Genomic DNA, 22,440 nt, shown 5'->3' on the forward strand with positions numbered 1-22,440 from the left:
TGTCCTGAAGGGAGGAAGCTATCCTACTCCTGCCCCCAACCCCTGAAAATTGAAGGCAGGGCACAAATGAGGGCCTTTGGGGACCTGCTCTTGCTCCTTAAGGTCAGTGCCACTTTGAGGAACCATCAATAAGTCCCTCATCCCCCTAGAGCTCCTTTTAGTTCTGGGTCCCTACGTCAGGCAGAAAACAGAAGCACTAGACCCGTATCTTTGGACTCTTCCCGTTAGTGTCACTGGTTGGTGTCTCCCTACAGTGTAATGCCTTAGCTCTCCTGAAGCTGACACCTCTCCCTTCCCATAGCAGAGTAGAAGCCCTGGACTTTTCCCCTCCTCTTTCCTCCTGGAGGCAGGTCTTACCGGGAGGGGAATAATGAAACCTTTGTCTCTGGCAGAGTGATAGTCAGGGTGCAAGTCCTTGAAAGGAGTGAAGGAAAGGGTCAGCCACCTTCCCCCACTCTGCACCAAGAGGCACACACGTTCTCCAACTTCACTTTTATTAGAAAGGGCAACAGCAGCTGTAGCCCCAGGGCCTAACCCATTTGGGGGTAAAATGGGGACTGCACAGAATTAATTTCGAATGTAGGAAAGAATTCACCGTTTCCTCCAGTTCACAGGAAGGCTGCCAAGGCCAAAGCCTGGAGCTTGAAAATGGAGATGAAATGGGATGGGGAGAGAAATTTGTCATGACGGGACCAGCGCCTACCCCGTCCTAACTCCTAACGTGTGCTCTGGTTCCGCCTGGATTGGCTCCTTCCGCTTCTGTTCTCTCCCTCCCCACGTGCCATACTTCCCATCTGCTTTTGGAGTCTCTGAGCTCCCGCTAGTGAAACTGTTCCTCAGCTCCCAGCAGAAGAGAGGGCCAAGACCTCCACCCTGCTCCGTCCCGGCTTGCAAGCGGACGGAGACGGTGCTTTCCCACGCTGCCCGGCTTCCTCCACTCCCCAGGAGCTCCCCGTCCACGCGGCTGAAGGCGCCCCCGGAGGGTCCGCCCCGCCGCCAGGTTCTCTGAGGATGGGGTCGCGCCGGGAGTGAGGCCGGCTGAAGTGGGGAGGAGGGGAGCGGAGGCGAAGGGCGGCCGGGCGCGGGGGTGCGGCCCTGCTCAGTCCGGGTAGATGATGAAGCCAGAGAAGGTGCTGTACTTGTTCGTGTTACCGCCATGCACCTTCCCGCCGTCCAGCTTGATGAAGACTTCATCGCCCACATCCAGGTGCAGGATGACGCTGTTGCTGGCGTAGTCGTAGTTCTGGTCCGCGTCCTGAGCAATGGCGCTGGCCCGGACCTGGCAAGGGAGGACAGAATAGTCCACTAAGATCCTGTGAGGAGCTGGGGAGAGGAGAGGGGTTGCGCAGAGGAAATGCAGTTGGGTCTGTGAACGTGGCACGACGGTAGCAGGCTTCAGGGGCTGGGAGGACAAGGAAAGGGCAGCTCCATTCACTAGCTGTGCTGATTCCGGCAAGTTTCACGCCTTCTCTGGTCCTCAATTTAATCTGTAGAGTGGGAGGTAATAGAACCTACCACACAAGGTTGTTAGGATTAAATAAATTGCTACATGTGAACCGTGTTTGAACAGTGCTCTGCACGTAGAAAACACTATACAGAGTTTGCTATTTTATCATCATTTAAAAATAAAATTAGCCTACAGGATATCTAAGATTCTTAGCCAGCACTGACCTAACTCGTGTTCTCTTCCCTCAGTGATAGGACACAGGTATGTGTCTGTGTTACAGGCAAGGGTGCAGGCCACGGGATGGTGCAATGATGCATGCTCACCTCCCAGGTGCCCATTTCCTCTCCTGGTGCCAGCGACCGGACGTGTGGGTTGCCAACCGACCCAACAGGTAGCCCCTCCTCTCTTCTGGCCTCGCAGCTGCTGGTCGCCTCAGGCCATCAGCCCCCTCCGGGCCCCCCTCTTACTGTCCCGCGGGAGCTGGTTATTAACTCATTAATTATTCATCATTATTCTAATCACTATTTACCGTCCCCTGGGCCGCAGCGCCGGCTCCGCGGAATACAAAGTGGGAACCGCGCGGCTCCCGCCCCCCCGGAAACTGAAACACTATAGGTACCCTCGCCCCTCCTTCTGCTCTCGGATACCCGGCATAGACCACACACACCTACCCAGTGCCATATGCAGATAGACGCCGCTCTATGCTCTCATCTTCGCACCCCGCACCACGCACACACTCACACTCCTTTACACACATACACTGCCACTCCCATAACGACACACTCCCTTTCCCTGGTTTCTTGGGGAGCCTTGCTGGGAGGAGACCCCAGTGCAGTGCCTGCGGGGCTTGGAGCAGGAGGGCGCTGCAGCCATAGCAGGACCAGAGATTCGGAGAGCTGGTCCAGCAGGCCTAATGCGCCACGGTCAACACCATCTCATTGCGTGCAGGGCATTCGGAGGTCACACTGCTTGGTCCCAACCTAACTCCCTGCGGCTGGCGCGGGGGCCCAGGCACCTTCCCCCATCGCCATCTCTATGGCCCCTTGCTACCTCTATGTGTGTCTGGGTCCTGGATCTGAGTCCTTGAGGATAGTCTCCTAAGCCAAGGCGGCCATGGCTCTGATTTTGACCATAAGTGCTGGGAGTAGTAGAGCCTGGAGGCCAGAGTTTGCCAGAGAGGATGTGCGGCCTATGGCACCAGGCTAGGGTCCAAGACTTCGCTTTACTCTGTTCTTCTCCTCTTTCCTCCTCCAAATTCGTTCTTTCAAGCTGCCTGGCTGCCACACCATTTCCCACCTCTGCCTACCAACTCAGGATTAGCCAAGGGTAAGAACCCCTCTAGAACTAGCCACAGGCTTTGGGGTTAGCAATGGAGCTGCCTGGCAAATGAGCAAGTGTTTTCTTTCTTTTTCATCTTTTCCTTGAAAATTCAAGCTGAATGCCTCCCACACAGAATGGCTGCGGACTGCCCACTGTCTGAGAGCAGGATTCCATTGTAATTCGAAGGGACCAGACTCCATTTAACTTGCCCAGCACGAGGCTGGGAAACCCAAAGGCCAGGAGGGCTGCCCCAAGACAAGAGGAGAAAAGAGGCTAATTGGCAGGGTGTGACACCAGAGATTTGGTGTCGTTGCCCACAGTTGGAGTGTGAGGTAGCAGCTGCAGAGACATTAAGTTTTGAGTCCTGAGCTCTAATTCTGACCCCAATCCTAACAGCTCGGTGGGATCCTGCACAGGCCGTTCTCTTTCTCTGGCCTCCAGTTCGTTTTTGCCTAAATGAAGGGATTTCTAAGTTCTTGGCATCCTGGCTTCCCTGGATTCAGTGATGCTGTTTGGGGGAGGGGTTCGGGTTGTTTAACGAGTGCGGGTGGGATCTGGGGCTGAGTGGGGGAGGGCATCTCACCTGTCCATTCTTCATCAGGTCGGCCCACATGCTGGTGCCGTCACCGCCGCGCATGAGCACGTGGTAAGCGAAGAAGTAGACACCCGGCATGGGGCAGGTGAACTTGCCGCTGGCCGCCTCATAAGCGTTGCCCACATTAGTCACAACGTCGTCGAAGCGCAGCACCTCGTAACCCTCGTGTGGCCGCCGCAGGCCCGCGTAGAAGGCAATGCGAGGCATGTAGCCGGCAGGGGGCGCCACCCCACCGGGGCCTGGGCCGGGAGGTCCCGGGGGACCTGGCCTGCCGGGCTCTCCTGGAGGCCCTCTGGGACCTGGAGGTCCCGGGGGCCCACGCAGACCTGCCTTCCCGCGCCGGCCCACCTCTCCCTTGGCTCCTGAAGGAAAGGGGGGCACCGAGGCGGGCGCGCCGTCGGGGTCTGGGCCTCGCGGTGCGTGCGGGTCGCACACCATGCGGCAGCGACCCAGCATCTCGTAGTGCGCCGGCCCGCGGGAGCTGTGCACCAGCAGCGGGATGGCGACCAGCAGCAGCAGCACCATGGCCACCCCGACGGCCGCGCCCGCCACCCGCTTGCGGCGGCTAAACCGCGACGCGGCCAGGGCTAGCAGATCCTCCTCGCTCTTGGGCGCAATGGCGGCGGAGGCCCGGGGCTGTCCGCGGGCCCCGGAGGCGGAGGCTGTACTGGGCCTGGGTCGAGACTCCCCCGACGGCTGCGCCCAGTCGCCCCGGCCTCTGCGGGCTCTCGCCTCGGCCCTGCCGTTCCCTGAACCTTCCTTAAAGGCGGAGGTGCTCCCTTGGGATGGGCCAGGGGCAGCGCCCGACAGACAGTTCGGAGTCTGTGGCCCTCTGCTACCCTCCTGTTTAGCCTAACGTTCCCGGGCGCTGAAACCCGCGGCTTCTCGGACGGTTGATTTCTTACAGATCTAGGATGCCTGCTCTCCGGACAGCTGCTTTCTCAAGGATGGCGGCGCCTAGGTCCCTGGTTGCCCAGACGGATCGCTCCTGGCCGGAGCCGGGACTACTCTTCGCGCGCTGAACGCTCGGGCTCTGCGCTGCGGGTGGCGCCCACCGGGATGCGACCTGCTTGCAGGTTGGCTCTGTGTGTCTTGGAGAGTTACTGACCCGCCTTTCTATCCTAGTCGCTGCTCCAGCGCCTGCTAAAGCCCTGGCCCGCGTTTCTCGCCTGCTAGCGCTCTAGCTCACTGCGTCCCTTACCTTCCTCCCCTCCCTTCCCGGGCAGCAGTGCGGGTGGTGTGAGCCGCTGAGCGGTGGGAGCTGCTATAAGCGGCCGGGGGACGGAGCGACCCCTGGCGCCCAGAGCAGGAAGCGCGGGGGCGGGGCAGGCGGCGGCCCCCCCGCTCCCGCCCCACCGAGCCTCTAGGTTCCAGCCTGAGAATCTGAGCCGATTCTGCAGGGATTAACTGCCCCACGCTATCCTTACTTTCACCGTCTACCTGAGTTTGGTATTCCCAGAGTCCAGAGGAAGCCAGAAACAGCGAAGGGCTAAAAAGACGTAGAGACAGACAGACAGACACACACACACACACACACACACACACACACGGGAGCTGTGGATTCCAGGGCCAGAAAGAGCCCCCACTTGCCCCACATAGAAAAAGAAAATAAAAGCCTACAAACACCAAGAAGGGCGAGGAAAGATAGGAATTAGCCACCCCACACCCCTTAGTGTCCCTGACCGAATAAAAGTGTAAGGGGTTCAGGTTCAACGGGTGCGTGTTGGCCTGATCTGGACAAGGCAAATCTCCAACCACCCCTACCCTTGATCCCCAGTGTTGGGGGCGCGCAGAGAAGCCGAGAGAGTGAGAGAGCAGAGAGTAAGAAAACAGACAAGCCTGAGGGAAGGAGCAGGAAACCGACAGGAAAGCAGAGAAGGAGAGACACAGAAATCAAAGGGACGGAAAGCCAGATAGAGACGCAGAGACAGAGACAAAGCTTGGAAAAGAGATTAACTGACAGCCCCAGAGGGGGAGAGGGAGAGACAGAGACGGAGAGAGAGAGACGGGCGCCGAGACAGGTTGACAGATCGAGAGAGAAATGTAAATGGCGCGCTGCAGAGAGACACCCAGGTCCGTGTTCGGACTCCAATGTGACATATCAACTGTGGGGAAGATGCGGGGGGCGGGGCAGACCTTCCAGCAGAGTGGTAGACTCTGGGCCTGTGCATTGTGACAATGTGCTGTCAAGTGTGAACCTGGCCCCAGGACCCTGGCCTCCTGTGTCCCTCGGTGAGTGGGATTGTGTATTGTGTGTTGTCTTTGTGTGTATATGAGGGCTGTTTGAAGGGAGGTTTTCTATTTGTCTTCCTTTTAGTCCTCAAAGTGGGACTCCAGAAATGCTAGCTCTTCTATCTCAGGACTGAGGAGTACTGTCTACAGGGGAGAGTCAGAAAGCAGCTCTAGTCCCACTCGCCCTGCACAGCCTGCCAGTCCCACCCGTCCTAGTGCCAGTCCTTGTCCAGCCACAGGATCTCTGCCCCTTCTGCCTTCCTCAAAAGTCTGGTTTAGCTGGGAACCCAGAGAAGTTGGACCCCACGTAATAAATGTTTAGGGGAAGGATTTGAAGGTAGTTATGCAAATCGATGTAACTGAAATGCAGATTAAGTGCTAGGCACCTCCTATGAGTGTGTCGGTGGTTCCGAGTGACCAAGAGGGAACACCAGCTCTGATAGATCACTCTCTATGAGGGGTCAGGATCCAGAGAAAATGCTAGTGTTTGCATTCTTCCTTAGGTTGGCCCTTCTGGGGGAAATTTCTTTCTCACAGGGACCCCGTGAGGCCCTCATTCACAGGGACCTCCCTCACAGAGAGGCTTGGAGAAGAGGCTCCAGGACTGGCCAAAGTGGAGAGGTTTGGAAACCCTGGAGGTAGACAGCTGCAAGGGACTTCTTAGATGCAAGGATAAGCCAGGACTGTAATGTCTGGGGATCCGGTGTGTAAAACGGAGGGCACAGGGCACATCAGGGCATGCATATGGGTGGAAGGTGATTTCCTCAGCTGTTTCTTCTTCCCCTTCTCTGCACCTCCCAGCCCATAATGGTGCAGGGAGAAAAAAGTCATTGAGGCTGGGCCACTGTGGAGAGAGACCCCTACATGCATGAAAGGGTTGGGAGAGAAAGGATTGGCAGCCAGTGGGGGAGGGGCCTCCTCCTCCAACCATAAATACAAATTTTATTCAAGGTCTTTGTCGCCATTTGTCTTCCTTGGGGGGCTGAGGGCCATGTCGGCCCCTTGCATGTCTAATTCCAGATCTGCTCCCCCAGGCTGGATGATGGATGGATCAGAGAGGAGAGAGCATGCCAGGACTCACATGGGCCTCCCTGGCCTGGTCCTCAAGCCCTATCGCCCCCAGGTCCTGCCACCCGCCTCATTCCTCTTCCCCTTTCCCCTCCTCTCCCTCCAACCAACAGAGGCCCTCTCTGCTCAGCCCCACTCCCCCCTCCACCCCAACTCTGTCAGCCGCCAAGGCCCTCTTTTTGAGCCCCTCACCTCAGCCCTTTTCAGGTCCCAGCCCTCTTCTCTCCGGAGCTTGCCCTCTCCTCCCATCCCGGCCCAGGCTGTGAGCTGCGGTGACCAGCAGCGCTGCAGGCGGCAGGCAGCGGGTGTGTGTGGTGGTGGTGGGGGGGAGCAGGCTTGACTCACAGGGAGCTGAGGGGCCAGCTCCATGAATTTATTCATGTTCTGTTGCTCTTTCCCCACGCTCTGGAATGAAGCTGCCAGCTCACCAGGTCCTTATTGCTTCTCCTGCAGCTGTCACATTCGGCTGAGGAGGGACCTGGGTAGGGTCAAGACCAGCCAGTGCTTCTGGGGCCAAAAGCTAAATGTCTGGGCTCAGGAGACAGTGCTGGGGCCCAAGCTAGGGTCTGGGATGGTTTACTCAGAGCTCCTCAGACAACCAAACTGGGAGACTCCAGGGAGGTGGTGTGGTTGGGAATAGGAAGTAAGCAGAGAAGAGTGAGCTGCAGGACATAGAAGGGGCAGTGGAGATGACAAGGCTTATGGGGGGAAGGAAAGGGACAGGAGGAGAGAGGGGAAAAAGCCTTTGAAGAGTCCCCTAGCCTCCCCTATTAAAAGCACAGCCCAGTCTAAATCCTTTAACCTCCACACTTTTCTTTGCACTACCCTAACCCTAATCCCACATTACACACTTGACTCCTTTTCGATCTTAAAATGAATCCTACCTCCATAACCTGACCCTAAATGGAACCCATCCCCACCTATCCTGTCCTGGACCCAGGATCTCCCAAGAATTTCCCCCAGGGCTTACAGCAGGTGTGTGTCGGAGTTCTGAAGCCCAGACTTTTGATTAGCATGTGATTAGCATATACTTTGCATGTGATATGCACCTTCTCTGAGGAAGTTTTCGTGTTAAAATTTTATGAAGTCTAGTGGAAAGGTCCTGACTCCGTGAAGGTTCTCTCTTTTTGTTCTTTCTCCCACACTCCTTGTCACTATCCCAGACCCCCTCAAGGGAAGAAAGGGGGTGAGGAGATGAGTAATAGAGGACTCATGGGAGGAAGGTCCTAGCAGTGTGCTCTGCCCTGTCACTTTCGGTATAACCATCACAAGCCTCAGTTTCCTTATCTGTAAGAGGAGAGGAACCACAGGCAGATGCTACATTAAGATCTAAGGATGCACTTCTATTTTTCTTGTATTCTCTCCTTCCTCACCTTTCAGAGTCATTCATAATGTGATTCCCCTCTACCCCCTTACACACACTCTGACTTTTAACTCCCACATCTAAGATCACACAGAACTGGAAGTACCTTGGGTTGCCTGGTACCAGATCCCTGGTATGATGAGAAAGGAATTTTGCCCACCTGAGAGGATGGGAAATAGTGTGGAAAGGGAAATAACATTGAGTGCTTACTGTATGTTAGGGTTTTTTCCCTTTTTTAAATTTTAGTATCCTTAATCTACAATTACATGAGCTCCCCCAGGAGCTCTGCCTTACAAGGCAGAAGGAAACTCTATGGTTACTAGACTCCCCCCTATTATCAAGTCCCCACCACATACCCCATTACAGTCACTGTCCATCTATTTTTGGGTTTTTACATGCAAGTTCTTACTGTTTCTTCAGAGCACCCTTCAGAGGTGAATATCTTGTCTCCATTTTACAGATGAGGAAACATTGAGGCCTAAGAAGGAGAAATAGCTTGTCCTGCATCATTGCCCTGCAAGTGGTAGCCCTGGAACTAAAGTCCTGATCTCCTGGCTTCCTTCTCAACCTGGAGAAGAGAAATGGCACCTAGGCTGTGGAAGGATGAGAAAAGAACAGGGGTGGGGAGCAAGGTTTGAACAGGTCTCAGGGGAGACCTATGCATATAAGGCCAACAAGACAGGGCTTGGGCTGGCATGTCCCTCATCCCTCACTTTGGAGCCTGACACCCAACAGGTGCTCAGTTGTTAGCTAAGAGATGTCGGCCTAAATCAGCTGTGGAGAAGAGATATTCACTCCGTAGAGGAGAGGGCAGAGAAAAAGGAGGCAGAAGGAAACGAAGCGAACCAGAGGAAAATGCGGCCGAGAGGCGAAAGGAAGGAAGCTGGCCGACAAGGCCGTAAACAGCTCTCCTACTTCCACAAGTGGGAAAACAGTCACAGCCCAGCAGCCCGCGCTGACTTCGCCCCCTTGCGCAAAGGGTCGGTAGGCCTCAGCTGCAGGCAGGGAGGGTGAGTGCTCCACCTGGCCTAGGGCTTCCATTCAACCGCCGCGGGGAACCGCTGGCACCACGTCTCCTTGTGGCCTTGGGTTCAAAGGGCCGCAACAGCATCCGCAGGGCTGAGGACAGGCTCCTGGCTCCCCTGGGAGGGGAAGAGATTGTTTCCAAGGTGTCTGTCAGGCCAGATCGCGCTGCTGACTTCCTTTGGTAGCTCTTGACCACTGGCCAGGTGCGGTTTCTCGCCCACCCTCGCTCTCTACCTCCTTTTGGTCCCCTCTCACCCTACCATCTCCCCACTCCAGCCTCCAGTCAATGAAACATGGCAAGCGGACACACAGACAGCTGTCAGACCCCTCGTTTCTCCTCCGGGATACTGGATCTCTGGGAGACGACAGGTGAGCAGAGGAAGGGTGGTGCGGGGAGCCGAGGTGTGGGCACTGCCTTGTGAGAGCCCGAAGCCCAGGAGGCAGCACCCAGCTCCAAGCCCCGAGGGCTCAGCTAAGCTAGGTCGGCCCTAAAATGATCTTTCTCCCCGGGGCGCCTTAGCTCTTTCTTTTTCTCCAAGAGGCAGGAGACCTAAGGACCTCCACACCAACTGTCCCGGACCCGGGTCCACCCGGGACTCCTGGTCCCGCACCCTAGGCGGGCCTGGTTCCCGTGTGCGCCTCGTGTAGCGGCTCTGAGCCAGCGGCCGTGGCCCGGTGCTTCCTCCCACCTCCTTCCATCCCTTCCTTTTTGCTCCCCCTCCTTTTCGCGCTCCCTCCCCGGCGGCCGCGGCCTTTATTAGGGATTCCGCGGCTGTCGGTCCCGCCATCCATCCTGTCCGCCGGCAATTAGGCGGCCAGACAAAGAGCAGCTTCGGATGGATGAGGGTCCCGGCGGATCGGAAATGTGAAGGGTCAGCGCTGCCGCCCGCGGCGCACCCCGTTCCCCACTCCGCATAATCATCGGCCGCCCGTCACTCAGTCTGCCGCCGGGGGAGCCCCGGGCCGGGGCTGGGGAGAGGGCAGGGGGTGAGACAGCAGCCTAGGGGCCCAGGGCAGGGTGCGGGCGGACCTGCAACAGGAGTGCCTCCTGCGGAAGAACGGTGGACTGCGTTAGGCTGGAGGCACCGAGAGGAGAAAGAGGGCAGGATGTGGACCTGAGCATTACCAGAAGGCGGACTCGGGGACTGCTGCCTGGGGGCTTTTAATGCGGAAGCGGGGACTCTTAAGTTGCCTGGTCCTAGGCGTCCCCTGCTGGGAGGCTGGGGACGAACCCCTAGGGCCTTGGGTCTGTACAAGTGAAACTGCGCCCAAGATCAGGCCCTGCAGGGAAACTGAGGGTCTGTAGCTTGGTGCGCCTCCTATCGGAATAGAGCGAAACGCACTTCTATTCCCAGATTTAAGTGAAATCCAACCTATCCGCATCAAATGCAGAAAAGCTTTGAGGCTGGCGAGTCCGAATGGAGCCGAGAGGAAGTTGAAGGAGTCCGGGTTTTACTGCAGATTCCTTGGCGCTAGCTCCCAGCTGACAAATCAACATCTCAATCTGACAATTAGTGGTCGAGGTTGGGGGGAAAGGGGCTCTCCGCCGCCTGGGCCTCTTAGCCCTCCTGGCGGGCGGCGGAGAGGTGAGCGGTGGCTGGCAGTGATGAACGACTCCGGGGGTGGGGTGGTACAGGGTCGGAGCGCGCATTCATTACTCGACTGACAGGCGGGCGACGGGCCGGGCGGGCTGCTAGTGGACGTGCTGGGAAAGAGGCCAGTGGCAGGAGGGAGCACAAGGGAGTGTTTAACAGCCCACCGCCCTGTCGGCTCCGGGTTCTTCGCCTCGACCCTGATACTTGACTTCCTTGGGCTCAGCCTCTCTGCTGTTGGAGCTGGTCCTGGTTGCAGAATTTGGGGAGCGGGTGCGGGGCACCTAAACCCTCTCCTGAGGTTAGGCGATTTAAGGTCTAAGATGTAGAGAGAGGGTCTGGAAAGGCCTTAGGACTAGGCGCTTTGGCCTGACCTGGGAGAAATTGTGAGTGTAGGCGCGCACAGAGGTGGTGTGTGTGACAGGGATTGATAGGTGTGGGTTGCAGGTGGGAGTCCCTGACTGTACTGTCAGTGTTAGGGATATGTTGGCCTGATTTTGTCAGTGGAGGTGTGTGCTGCCTGTGTCCAAGGATGAGCCGCTGCCTCTCCCTGTGCGCCTGTGCACCCTCCACCACCACCACCACCACTTGCTGTCTGCTCTGTCTCCAGTTCGGTAGGAAATGGCAGTGTGCACGGTGACAGCTGAAGTATGCTCCTGGGGGTGGGGGATAAATGTTAACTGTGAGGGTGCTGGTCTCCTTTCCACCACCTCCACCCCAAACATCGTCCTTTCCCTGAGTATACTGAAAGTAGTGGATGTTTTTTTCCGAAGTCTGGATACTCAGTTGTTGAGTCCTGGGGAAGGAAGTGGTTAGTGCCAGAGTTTTCTATGTCCACATCCCTACACATGTACAGTCTCCATCACATATACAAACAGTTTCCAATATAAGATGTGATCTGCAACCCACCCAGCTTCTTCAGGCTAGCGGTGGTTAGAGAGGAGGAAGTGGATCTCAGGAAGGGATCAGACAATTAGACCTCCTAGAGAGCCCACCTCTTCGGGGCCTGGGCTAGAGGCTCCTGGGATCTCTATCTTTTGGACCTTAGGAGGATAATGCTAATTATATTCTAATCCCTTTCCTTAATAACACTCTCTTTTCACCTGTCTTTGTCTACACTCTTTCCCCATTCTAAAATCAAAAGGTTAAGTTTGACCACTTTCCTGGCTTCTGTGTCTATAGGGAAGAGAGTTGGGGTGATTCTGGGTCTAGTCGCCTGCTCTGCTCAGTGTGTCTTTCAGCCACTTTCTTTCCCTTTGCCTTGCTGTTCCTTATAGCTAGGGTATCGTTTGGAGCCTCTGTACCTTTGTCTCTGCACCTCTCCTTGGTTCTCCACCTTTAGGAGTCTTACAAATTTGTCTCCCTACATTTTGGAGTCACTCTTTGTTCCTCTTGGAATACCCCAGGGTAACAGTGAGGCCCGTGGAGATGGGGCTTCCTTCCTGCCCCATACAGAGGCGACTGCAACCCAAGGATGGCCACGCAGTGTCAGGGCCCGGCCCAGCCCGGTCGCTTCTCATTCAGGGCACAGGCGCCTGGTCAATGCCCTGCTGTCCGCCCCCGCCCCCCAACCCCTAACCCAAGCCGCCCTTCTCCAGGCCCCGCCCCCTCCGCCCGCCTGGAAAAGGCAAATTTGACATTTTTAAATCCCGAGCCTTAGAGGGATCGATGCAGCCCGGGGGCCCCGCCCGGGGTCGATATTCCTGATTGGGAAGCGGCCTCTGAGCCGAGTCCGTGTGTAAATCACCCGGACTGGGGGAGGAGGCGCGGGAGCCAACTGGGTCCTAGGCGCGCGGAGCCAGGCGGGGTCCCGACTCTGGACAAACCCCAGGGCAATGGAATAAGGAGAACGACAGGGCTTAAAGACTGGGAGACAAGCTCGCTCCGGGCATCCCCCCCGCCCAGCTCTGCCGACTCTGCGGGCCGGCTCTGGTCTCGCTTCAGCGGCCGCCACCCTCCGTTGCCCCTGAAGCTGCCCGGGAGACCGGTGTCGGAGCCAGCCATGCGGAGGCTCCTCTCCGGCCGCTCCCGCGGGGCCTGGGCTTCGCAGTGGCTGTCACGAAGCCGACAGCCCGGGCGGGCCGGGAAGGGATGGGTGGCAGAGAAGGGGGGAAGGCTGGCGAGGATCTGGCTCACAGGGGGCTGCAACAGATGTTTGCGGAATTGAGGGACAGCAAGGTCGCTTGGAGCACTGAGCGGCGGGGAGCCTGGGGCTGGAGGACGCGGGTTGGGCAGGGGCTGCACAGACTTGGCGGTGGTGGGAGTCTGGCCATACAGCGGGTGAGCTAGCACCCGAGGGCGCCCTGAGGATGGCTGAGCTGGGATCGACTCCCTCTCGCAGTGACGAGGGTGGTAAACACAGAAGAGAATGGGGTGAGGGAGGAAGTTTGGTCCCCACCTACACCTGCCTCCGCCGCCCCGTCTTTCAATCTTCGCAGTTCTCTGCTGGGGAAACCGAGGCAGCTGAGGCTGAGAAAGAACTGCTGAGAAAGATTAACGCAGCGTCAGCGACGAGGCGGGGGCAGCAGCCAGAATTCCCGCGTGGGTCTTAGGATTCAAGTGCCCACCAGGGGTCCGCTTGTGGGTGAACGAATATCTCTCCAAGTCTCCATCGCAGCTCATACCCTACCCCTACCCCGGCACCGTTGCAGCTTGTCAGACCCCCCACTCCCCACCCCGCGCCAGTTTATAGAACAACAATTTGGGGAAAACAATCCGGGCGGAGTGACGGCCCCGTAATTGTGACAAAGTGAGTGCGGGCGGCTGGAGAGAGCGCCAGGGCGGGAGAGCGGCGGGGCGAGGCGGAGGCAGGGGCGCCTCCCGCCCGCCCAGCCGCCCTCTCGTTCTCATTCCGGTCACCTCCCATCCCTCTCCCCTACTCTTCTCCAATTTCTCTTCTCCCGGCCCCTCGCGCCTCCCTGCGCTTGTTCCTCCATCGCTCTTCCCTTTCCGCCCGGTAACAGCACTTCTCCCGCCTCCACGCCCTGCGGCCCTCCCCGGGTGCGCTTTTTTTCCCCTCTCACTTCTCCCTCTCCTCCGCCCTGTGCTCATTTCTCCATCTTTTTCGCGTGCTCTTTGTCGCCCTTGGGCCCCCGGCTCCACAGCGCAATCTGCTTCCCTTGCTCTCAGTCCTCCCGGCCTGAGATCGAGCCCCGAGCCTCCTCCGCGACCCCCACTCTGCGCGAGGCCAGTGTAGCGCCGCAGTCCCGCGTTCCTCCTGCTCAGAGGCGGCTGCACGCGGCAGCCCGGGACCAGGCGGCCGTCCCTTCCCTCCCGCTTCGCCGCTGCCTCCCCCGCCTTGCTCCCTCAGCCTGGAGCTAGTTTGTTTGTCCAGCGGCGGCGGCGGCCGCCGGAGCTGTTTGCCGAGCTTAGCTCGCCGCCGCGCAGTGCGGGCCCAATTAAGTCTCATTCATTATTCAGAGGCCCGTCCACCCCCGCCCCCAGCTGGCGGTTCCCACGTCACTTTGGGGCTCTCCCTGCCCTGGCCCCTCAGTGAGCCCTAAGGGGCGTTGCGGTGAGCCGCGTTTCCTTCCCGGGAGGGGATGAGGGCTCTGGGGGCTGGGAATGTGGAAGGAACAGAAGCGCTCTGCCTACTGCGGGGAGGCGATCTGGATGAGGCCCACCAGGCCCACCCCACCTCCAAGTCAAGGCCGGGGGACCTTGGAGATGCAAGCCTTTCCTTTACACAGAAGGAAACAGGCCTAAGCAGCAGCGTGACTTGGCCAAGGTCACGTAGCAAAACCAGTACTGTAGCCCAGGACACTGAAATGAAGGCATCGTGCATCCCAGCTCCATCCCAGCAGCGAGGCTGGAGGAAGACAGACTACTCTCAGGCTGCAGCCTCGCTCTCCTGGTTGGATGCCTCTCCCCCCCATCCCTTTTTGCTCCTGTTTCTCCCACTGGCCCATAATCCCCAGAATATAGCAGATCCGTCTCCCGCTGGATCAGGAGGCTCCTCAGGTCTCAGGCTCAGGTCTAGATGTAAAGTCCTGTATGCCTGGAGGCGGGGCAGTGAGGCAAACGGGGTGGTGGGGTTCCTCGCTGCAGCCTATCCTTGGGGTATCTCTGCCCTAGTGGAATTGAAAGCGTAGCTATCCAAGGCAGCCTTGAAGGGCAACGGAGAGGAGAGCGCACCTTGGGGGTGAGAAAGGAGTCACCTCACTTTTGGGGGTGGAAAGGGGGACCAAAGGCTTATTTTTACGTTTATAGACTTCTGTGGGCTGCCTGCTCTGGACAAGGTGAGTTGGGGACACACCCAGTCCAGCCCTGCCGTGACCTGTAGCGCCACCTGGCGGCCGCGGTGCCACGGTGCAGGGGCACTCGGCCGGGAATGGGGCTCTGCGCCAGCACCTTTGAGCCTGGGGAGGCTGGATACGCCCAGATACCCTTAAACCGAGATTACCCGGGAGGAGCCTGAGGTTGAAAGGTGATCCCGCGGGGACCGAGGAAGGCCTTGGGGAGGGGCCTGGCCTGAACCGTCCGACTGCCGTGACACAGCAAACAGAGAAAGACAAAGTTCATTTGGATGGAAATGGAAGCTGAGTGAGAAGGGCCATCTTGACTGTCTAGTCAGGGGAAATGACTGGTCTGACCGGGTCTGGAAGCCGGGGTACCCAGGTACAGCCGCTCGTGGTCTGGGTACTGGCTGGTGGTCGGTGGGGACAGACTGGCAGACACGCTTTGGCAACTGCCTTGGTATTCTGGGGAGTTATCTAGCCGCCCTGGAGAGACTTTCCAAGTCTGCCGTGGAAGAGGTGGTTGAACTGTGTGTAGTGGCGGAATCTAGGTCAAAAAGTAGTTTTCCCGAGCGGTTTAAATGGAGAGAATTCAGGACCTCTTTCAGGTTTGATGTGTGGAAGTTTCTGTGGCTGGGAGAGTTGGGAAGGCTGGAGACGGCCTAAAGCCTTGGCCAAGTGTCTGAGGGCAGCCACAGTCGGAGTTGGGGGTGATGTGGGGAGGGACTGGGTACTTTCAAAATGTGTAGGAACTTTAGAAAGACCCTGTACGCACTCCTGTTCACTCCTGCAGATCAATGGTCTGAAATTTAAGCTTCTGCTTTTTGTCTGTGTGCTGAGTTCTCAGTTACTCAACTGAAAGCATTTGAAACACACTCCCCTAATTCGGAGTCATTGTAAGAAAACAAAACAAAAAAACAGAAATGAGTGCTAGACTGAAGGGTATGGGAGAACTAGCATTTCAGGGACACTCAGGAAGATCTGCCCTTGATGGTTATTGGAAAAGAAATGGTTATTGTGTTGACCTGGATATAGTCTTAACAATTGCCTTTTTCCATCTCTTAGGGTCTAAGGATAACTCTGGGGCCATGATTCTCACAGGGGACCCCAGATTTCTACACTGAGAAATGTCAGGTGCCACTGGACTTGTTCTGAGACCCTTTCCCTAGAGGATGGCCAAGGGGCTCCTGGTGACCTATGCCCTCTGGGCTGTAGGGGGCCCTGCTGGGCTCCACCACCTGTACCTGGGGCGGGACAGTCATGCACTGCTCTGGATGCTTACCCTGGGTGGTGGTGGGCTGGGCTGGCTCTGGGAATTCTGGAAGCTCCCAAGCTTTGTAGCTCAGGCCAACAGAGCCCAGGGGCAGAGGCAGAGCTCAGGAGAGGGGACACCTCCTGTGAGTCCCATTCGCTTTGCTGCCCAGATGATAGTGGGCATCTACTTTGGCCTCATGGCTCTCATTAGCCTTTCTTTCATGGCCAACTTCTATATAGTGGGCCTCCCACTGGCGGTTGGATTAGGGGTGTTGTTGGTGGCTGCTGTTGGCAACCAGACCTCAGACTTTAAGAACACTCTAGGGGCAGCATTTCTTACTTCTCCTCTCTTCTATGGCTGTCCCATAGCCATCCTGCCCATCAGCTTGGCTGCCAGCATGACAGCCCAGATGCATCGCCGATACAAAGCTTCAGGTGGGCCAGAGAAGCTCAGTGTGAGGCTCTACCGCCTGGGCTTGGCTTACCTTGCTTTCACCGGCCCGCTAGCCTACAGCGCCCTCTGCAATACAGCTGCCACCCTCAGCTTTGTGGCTGAGACCCTTGGCTCCATCTTGAGCTGGTTCAGCTTCTTTCCCCTACTTGGCTGCCTCATGGAGTCTGTCCTCCTTCTGCCTTACCGGGTCGGGAGGCTACTGGTGGGGGATCCTGGCTTCAGCTGCAGCTACTTCCAGGAGTGGGAGAAGCTGTATGAATTTGTCCGGACTTTTCAGGATGAGAAACATCAGCTGGCTAACCAGGTGAGGCCTTTGCCCCTCCCATTCCTGTCTGGGATGGCTTGGGTTGTTAGGCTAAGCCTTACTGGAGTTGGTGCCCATTATGTAGTAGTATTGTTTTCATGTCTGCTGGGTCAGGCCCCAGGAGGGTGTCCTCTCTTCTTTGGGCTTCTGTGTGCAATGGATGAAGATGCAGAAGCTCTGATAGTGAGTGGGAAAAAGATACCTGTGTATTGTTTACTTTTTAATGAGGTATAACATATATAAAGTGTACTAGTTTTATGTACATACCTAGGTATCCAGCACTCAGACCAAGCTATGGAATATTTCCAGCACTAAAAATGTTCCTCTTGCTCCTTCCTAATCTAAACTTTCCTTGGAGGCGGTCTATATTCTGACTTCTATTACTATAGAGTAGTCTTGCCCATTCTTGAACTTCACATAAATGTTATCATTCAGTGTGTACTCTTTTGTATCTGACTTCTTTCTTTCAACATTATATTTTTGTGAGATTTATTCATACTGTTGCATGCAATTGTAAATTCTTTTCTTTTTACTGTTGTATAGTATCACATTGTATGAATATACCACAGTTTATCTATCCATTCTATTGTTCATAAACACTTGTTGTTTCTAGTTTGGGGCTATTCCAAATACAGCTTCCATGAATACTCTTGTACATGTCTTTGGTGGACATGTATGCTTATTTCTGTTGTAAGGTGGTGATCTTGTCAGGGATACAAAGCTCCAGGTTGGAAAATGGGCAGCTGTGATTAAAGGCAAATCCTGATTCTTGCTATGAGATCCAGAGGTTGCCCATGTTTCAAAAGGCTATAGTTCTAATCTGGCTCTGGGCCTTTCCCATGGGCAAATAGAAGCCAGTTCCAGAGATACCACAGTCTGATTAGCAAGGGAACAGGGAGAGTCCAGAGTGCCCTGACAGTTTACCAATTTATGAGATTCTAATTTGTCAGCTTCTGTTTCCCTAAGATTTTGGGCCTCCCAGAGGGGGCAACAAAAGAGGAAATCCATCGGCGATACAGGGAGCTAGTGAAGATCTGGCACCCTGACCACAACCGGCACCGGACAGAGGAGGCTCAGAGGCACTTCCTGGAGATCAAAGCTGCATATGAAGTCCTGAGTCAGCCCAGAAAGCCCAGGGGATTCTGGAAGTGAGAAGAAACTTCCCTTTGAGAATGGACTCTTCCTGGTAGAGTTGGGTAGCTTGTCCCAGCCCAGCATTGCCCATCTGGGGCATCCCAACAGTGTTAAAGAAACTGCTGGCAGTGGAGATGAGAAAACCTTTCATGAGGCAAGAAAGTCATTGTGTTGGAACAATGTATTTATGCTTTGAATTTCTGACTTCTTTGCTATTGTATTCCTGAAAATTTTTTTCTTAAAACCAGACAGTAAAATGAAAGGCATATTATAAAACCAATAACATATATATTAGAGAATATACCACCTTATCCCACCCTGGTACATTGATGTATAGTGGAGAAAGTTAATTTAAAAGAATTTTTTTTTAATGTGCAAGGAACTGAGTTAGGAGGTTAAAGGAAAAATATGAAGGTTCTAATATTTCATAAGCTGTCCTGTGACAAGAGGGATTTGATTTAGTCTGTGGATTACCAAAGGGTAAGATTGGGGTTCAGTTTCAAAATTTCAGAAAAAGTATCTTAATTCCATTTATAGGAAAGCTTTCCAGGAGGTGCACTTTTCCTAAGAAGGAATAAGCTGCTATGGGGTGGGGGAATGTATCCCCATTGCAAACTCTTCTGCTTGGAGGAGTATTGTGGACTTTACATGGGTGGCTGGACTGGCTGAATTCTCAGATCTTCCCAAAACTTGGGATCTGATTCTGAACTACCACCTTGCTCCCTAAGAGCTTACAGTCTGGTGGGGACCAATAACACAGGTACATAGGCATCAAAGCCAGTCTCATTCAGTGTTTTGAAGTACCATAAGAAGTATAATAGAATGCAATGGGATATTGGAGAAAGGACAGATGCCATTGTTTTATGGAGACTCATGGAAAAATTCATAGTTTTATGTCTCATGTGCCCTTATGGGGACTTTGGAGAACTCTATGGAACCAGCAGCTTGAGCATTTGAAGAAGACCTAATTTAATTCCCAAGTAACTACGTAAGTGGGGAAGAAACAGTCCAGAATGGAGATCAGGAAAATGATGTTAAAATTATGTACTTTTTACCAATCTTTTTGCCTTTCCTTTTTGTTTGTGCACATACTTCATACTTCTTTTTTTTCTGGAGGTTAACTCTGAGTAGTGTATACATTTTTAAAAAGTAGAATTACTTTGACTAGTATTCTCTACAGATTAAAAAAAAATGATCTGATTAAGAAGAATGAGATTTGTATATTTCTTTGCATTCTTATATATAAAAAAAACTTTAAAATTTTTGCTGATAAATTTACATGCCATGATTTTAAGACCAAATTAACTTTCACACCTTTTTAGAGTTGTGGATTTAAAGAAAATGGATATACATTTCTTTTGAAAAGCACTTACAATTGTCAAATTATTGCATGGAATTTTAATGAGGCCTTTTCATAGGCTATTAATTAGTAACTTATTAACATGATGGGTAGTATTACATCTGCAAAATGTAAATATATCTAAATAGCCTATAAAGAAAAAGAGACAAAAGAGTGGGATTAGGGGCTTTACTTGATTTGGAAATTTTTTACTGTTCTCAAATTTTGTTATGGGTTTTTGTTACAAAAATATGCCTACATTTAATTTATTCAAATGGAACTATTGATAAGCAGTTTCTATTTTTTCAACATGAGCAATGCTATAATAAATATGTTTAAATATGCGTACTGATGCTTTTTTTTTTTAAGGCTAGATTCCAGTAAGTGATAATGTAGAGTCAAATAAATGTACATCTAAAACTTTGACATCATATCAGTTTACTTCTGGAAAAGATTGTAACAATTTATACTTCTATCAGCAGTGTGAGAAAGTGGCCCTTTCTTGAATGGACTGGTATCACTCTTTAAAATTTTGTCAAGGTGGTAAGTGAGAAATAGTATCTGATTACTTTATTTGCTTTTCCCTGACTCCCAGTGATGGCCAGCATCTCTTCAAATGTTTATTGGACACTTGTATTTCCTCTTCAGTGAGTTGCCTAATCATATTATCTGCCTTTTTTCTTTTTTAGTTGTGTTCCTATTTATCTCTATGAAATCTATTTTGTTGGTATCCTTGCTTGTTTGGGAACCTTGATCCTTTGTCATATGTGTTGTAGATATTTTCCCCCAGTCTATAACTCATCTTTTGACTTTAAGTGTGGGTTTCAGCGTCAGAAGGATTAGGAGTAGAATTTGAATGTGGTTCCATGATTTTCTAGCTGTATGATCGTGGGTTTCTTTAGCCTCGTAGTGCCTTATTTTCTTGTAAAATTGAGGTAATAGTATACACTTTTAAAGGGTTCCCATGATAAAGAAGGTAGCATACGTACAGTGAACAAATATAACTAGTAGCTCCCTGTCCCCTTTCAGCTCTGTAAGGAAATAGGGCTTGAGTATCCAGTGAGTTAACTGATATAGAATGAAGGTTCTATCTATAAGGTTGAATTTTCCTAGAGTGTATTAGCATATTTTGTATTTAAGAAAAAAATTCCTGTTGGTTTCTTGTAAATCACTGTATGAATGCTTACAAATAACAGAAGTAAAAAGGAATGATTAATTGTGTTGTGGTAGGGTTGGTCCTTCCCCTTACTCTTTACTGGATTATTCTCTCTCTTGCTCTATAATTAAGAAAAGAAAATTCCAGCCTATCTTAGATGCTTATGGGGAGCTAGGGAAGTTTGGGCTGGCCATTTCTGGGCTACAGACTTTAAATGGGACAGAGCTCATCTGGGTCAGTTGTGGTATCAGAAGACCTCAGAATGAGACAACTCTGGGGGTAAGGTGAATCTCATAGGAAGGGGATGGGGAACTTGGAAGGTAGCACTTTTCACCTGCAGATTCTCCTTGCAGAACTCTCCTGTCCTCCTTTGCAGATTCGTTTCAATTAGGGAGGCTGTTCTCTCATATCTGAGACTCCAGTCCCCCTATGCAGAAAAGCAGAGGTATTTACAGTTTATTAGATGCTACAGCATGGGTGGTCTACTGCCCAACTCTTTCTCTGATTGGTTACTGGAGCGTGGGCTGGTATTAAGCTTTCCACAGGAGAGAGCTTTGTGGATATGGGCTAGGCACTAGGTGAGAATTGAGAAAAAAGTTAAAGAATGTTAACCTCTTAGTAGGAAAAACTAATTAAACTGTGCTTGTTTTTCATCTCCCTGCTTGTTTTGGCCTGTGAGGAGGTACTGAAATTGAATCCTTACCAGGGTTAGACCCCACTACTGAGGACATCTTTTCATATATCTAATAGCTAATGGTGTGGCCCAATCATTTTTGAAAAATAAAAGGGCACAAAATAATATGAATAGAGAACTTTTAGAAGGGAATCTGCTTTGCCACCAACCCTGGGACATTATGATCACTAAGGTTTTTCTGGGGATGTGCTTCCCAAAGGAACTTTCAGCAGACATTCACTATTAAGTAATTATGTGTATATATATATATATATATATATATAAACTAAGGTATTAGCAAGTGAGAGGTCTTCCTTATTCTCTACCTGAATTGATTTAACAAAACCAATGATTTCATAGTCTCCCACTCCCGGAAATAAAAACATACAGACTCTTAAAAAACTGGAAGGGACTTGAAAAGCCCTCTACCCTATCCACTGTAGAATCTTGAGAATAGCTTGCCTCAGTGATAACCATTTTGGCTGTTGCTCAAAACAGAAATCCTCTACCTGTCCTACCTTTTGGACACCCTTAAGTGTTAAATTCTTCTACTGGATTGAAATTTGCTTCCCTGTAATTTCTTTCTAGATCTGCCATCTCTTGTTACAAAGAACAAACCCAACAAAAAACCCCTTCCTGATAAGAACCTGCCCTTCCTCTCATATCCTTCTAATTCCTTCCTTTTCCAGATTAAACATCGGCTTGTTAAGGAAGTGCTATAGTTTGGTAGAAAGAAGACAGATGGAGAAGGTGAGACCACTCTGGGCCTCGGTTTTTTCCTTGTAATGTGAGGAACTGGGATTCAGATGACCTTTAAGATTGCTTTCAGCATTGGATTCTGGGTTCTTAACTCTTCAGCCGGGGCTTGTGTTAAATGGTTTGGTTTGTCATTTTCTGTCTGAGCTCTTGTGGACGCTGCCTTGGGAAGAAAATAAAGCATGTAATTGCTTCCAGAACAATATAATGGCCACCCACCCGCTCCCAAAATAAAAAAATTCACCTACATCAAACTGTTTTCACTTACTCATGTTCTCATCTAGTCCTCAACATTAAATGTACATAATTAAATGTTATATGATTCAATCATCAAGGATTTTACATGACTCAATCATATCAGTTTTGTACCATTTTTTTCCCCTTCACTGAATCATAAGCATTTTTACATATTACTTGAACACACACACACATCTAAACTGAGATATAATTCATATGTGATAAAAATTAACTCTAAGTATATAACTGAGTGTT

The 22,440-nt window shown here is 52.5% G+C and overlaps 2 protein-coding genes across 4 annotated transcripts; one reads left to right on the forward strand and one right to left on the reverse strand.

Annotated features, from left to right (window-relative positions):
* Positions 1 to 937: 937 nt before the first annotated feature.
* On the reverse strand, positions 938 to 16,755 carry C1QL4 (complement C1q like 4). 2 transcript variants are annotated; one of them, XM_036891333.2, is made up of 2 exons: positions 3,351 to 3,899; positions 938 to 1,279 (listed from the first exon to the last, which is right to left on the reverse strand). In XM_036891333.2, the coding sequence occupies exons 1-2, from the start codon at positions 3,885 to 3,887 to the stop codon at positions 1,100 to 1,102; spliced, it is 717 nt and encodes a 238-aa protein (XP_036747228.1). In that variant the 5' UTR covers positions 3,888 to 3,899; the 3' UTR covers positions 938 to 1,099. The 2 variants fall into 2 exon arrangements, 1 of the variants encoding a protein (XP_036747228.1); XR_008991957.1 differs by lacking the exon at positions 3,351 to 3,899 and adding an exon at positions 16,618 to 16,755 and having other exon boundaries at positions 1,146 to 1,279.
* On the forward strand, positions 14,991 to 19,707 carry DNAJC22 (DnaJ heat shock protein family (Hsp40) member C22). 2 transcript variants are annotated; one of them, XM_036891322.2, is made up of 3 exons: positions 15,029 to 15,260; positions 15,944 to 16,890; positions 17,857 to 19,707. In XM_036891322.2, the coding sequence occupies exons 2-3, from the start codon at positions 16,051 to 16,053 to the stop codon at positions 18,040 to 18,042; spliced, it is 1,026 nt and encodes a 341-aa protein (XP_036747217.2). In that variant the 5' UTR covers positions 15,029 to 15,260; positions 15,944 to 16,050; the 3' UTR covers positions 18,043 to 19,707. The 2 variants fall into 2 exon arrangements, 1 of the variants encoding a protein (XP_036747217.2); XR_008991956.1 differs by lacking the exon at positions 15,944 to 16,890 and having other exon boundaries at positions 14,991 to 15,260; positions 17,857 to 18,078.
* The last annotated feature ends 2,733 nt before the right edge of the window (positions 19,708 to 22,440 follow it).

The sequence above is a fragment of the Manis pentadactyla genome, chromosome 10 (genome assembly GCF_030020395.1).
Source record: "Manis pentadactyla isolate mManPen7 chromosome 10, mManPen7.hap1, whole genome shotgun sequence".
Classification (NCBI taxonomy): Eukaryota; Metazoa; Chordata; class Mammalia; order Pholidota; family Manidae; genus Manis; species Manis pentadactyla.

Bases quoted from the DNA above. Each gene is read 5' to 3' on its own strand.
- C1QL4 (XM_036891333.2), bottom strand. From the start codon at position 3,887: ATGGTGCTGCTGCTGCTGGTCGCCATCCCGCTGCTGGTGCACAGCTCC. The intron at 1,280-3,350 runs GTGAGATGCCCT...CTCCCTTGCCAG, and splicing joins ACCTGATGAAGAATGGACAG to GTCCGGGCCAGCGCCATTGC.
- DNAJC22 (XM_036891322.2), top strand. From the start codon at position 16,051: ATGGCCAAGGGGCTCCTGGTGACCTATGCCCTCTGGGCTGTAGGGGGC. The intron at 16,891-17,856 runs GTGAGGCCTTTG...TGTTTCCCTAAG, and splicing joins AACATCAGCTGGCTAACCAG to ATTTTGGGCCTCCCAGAGGG.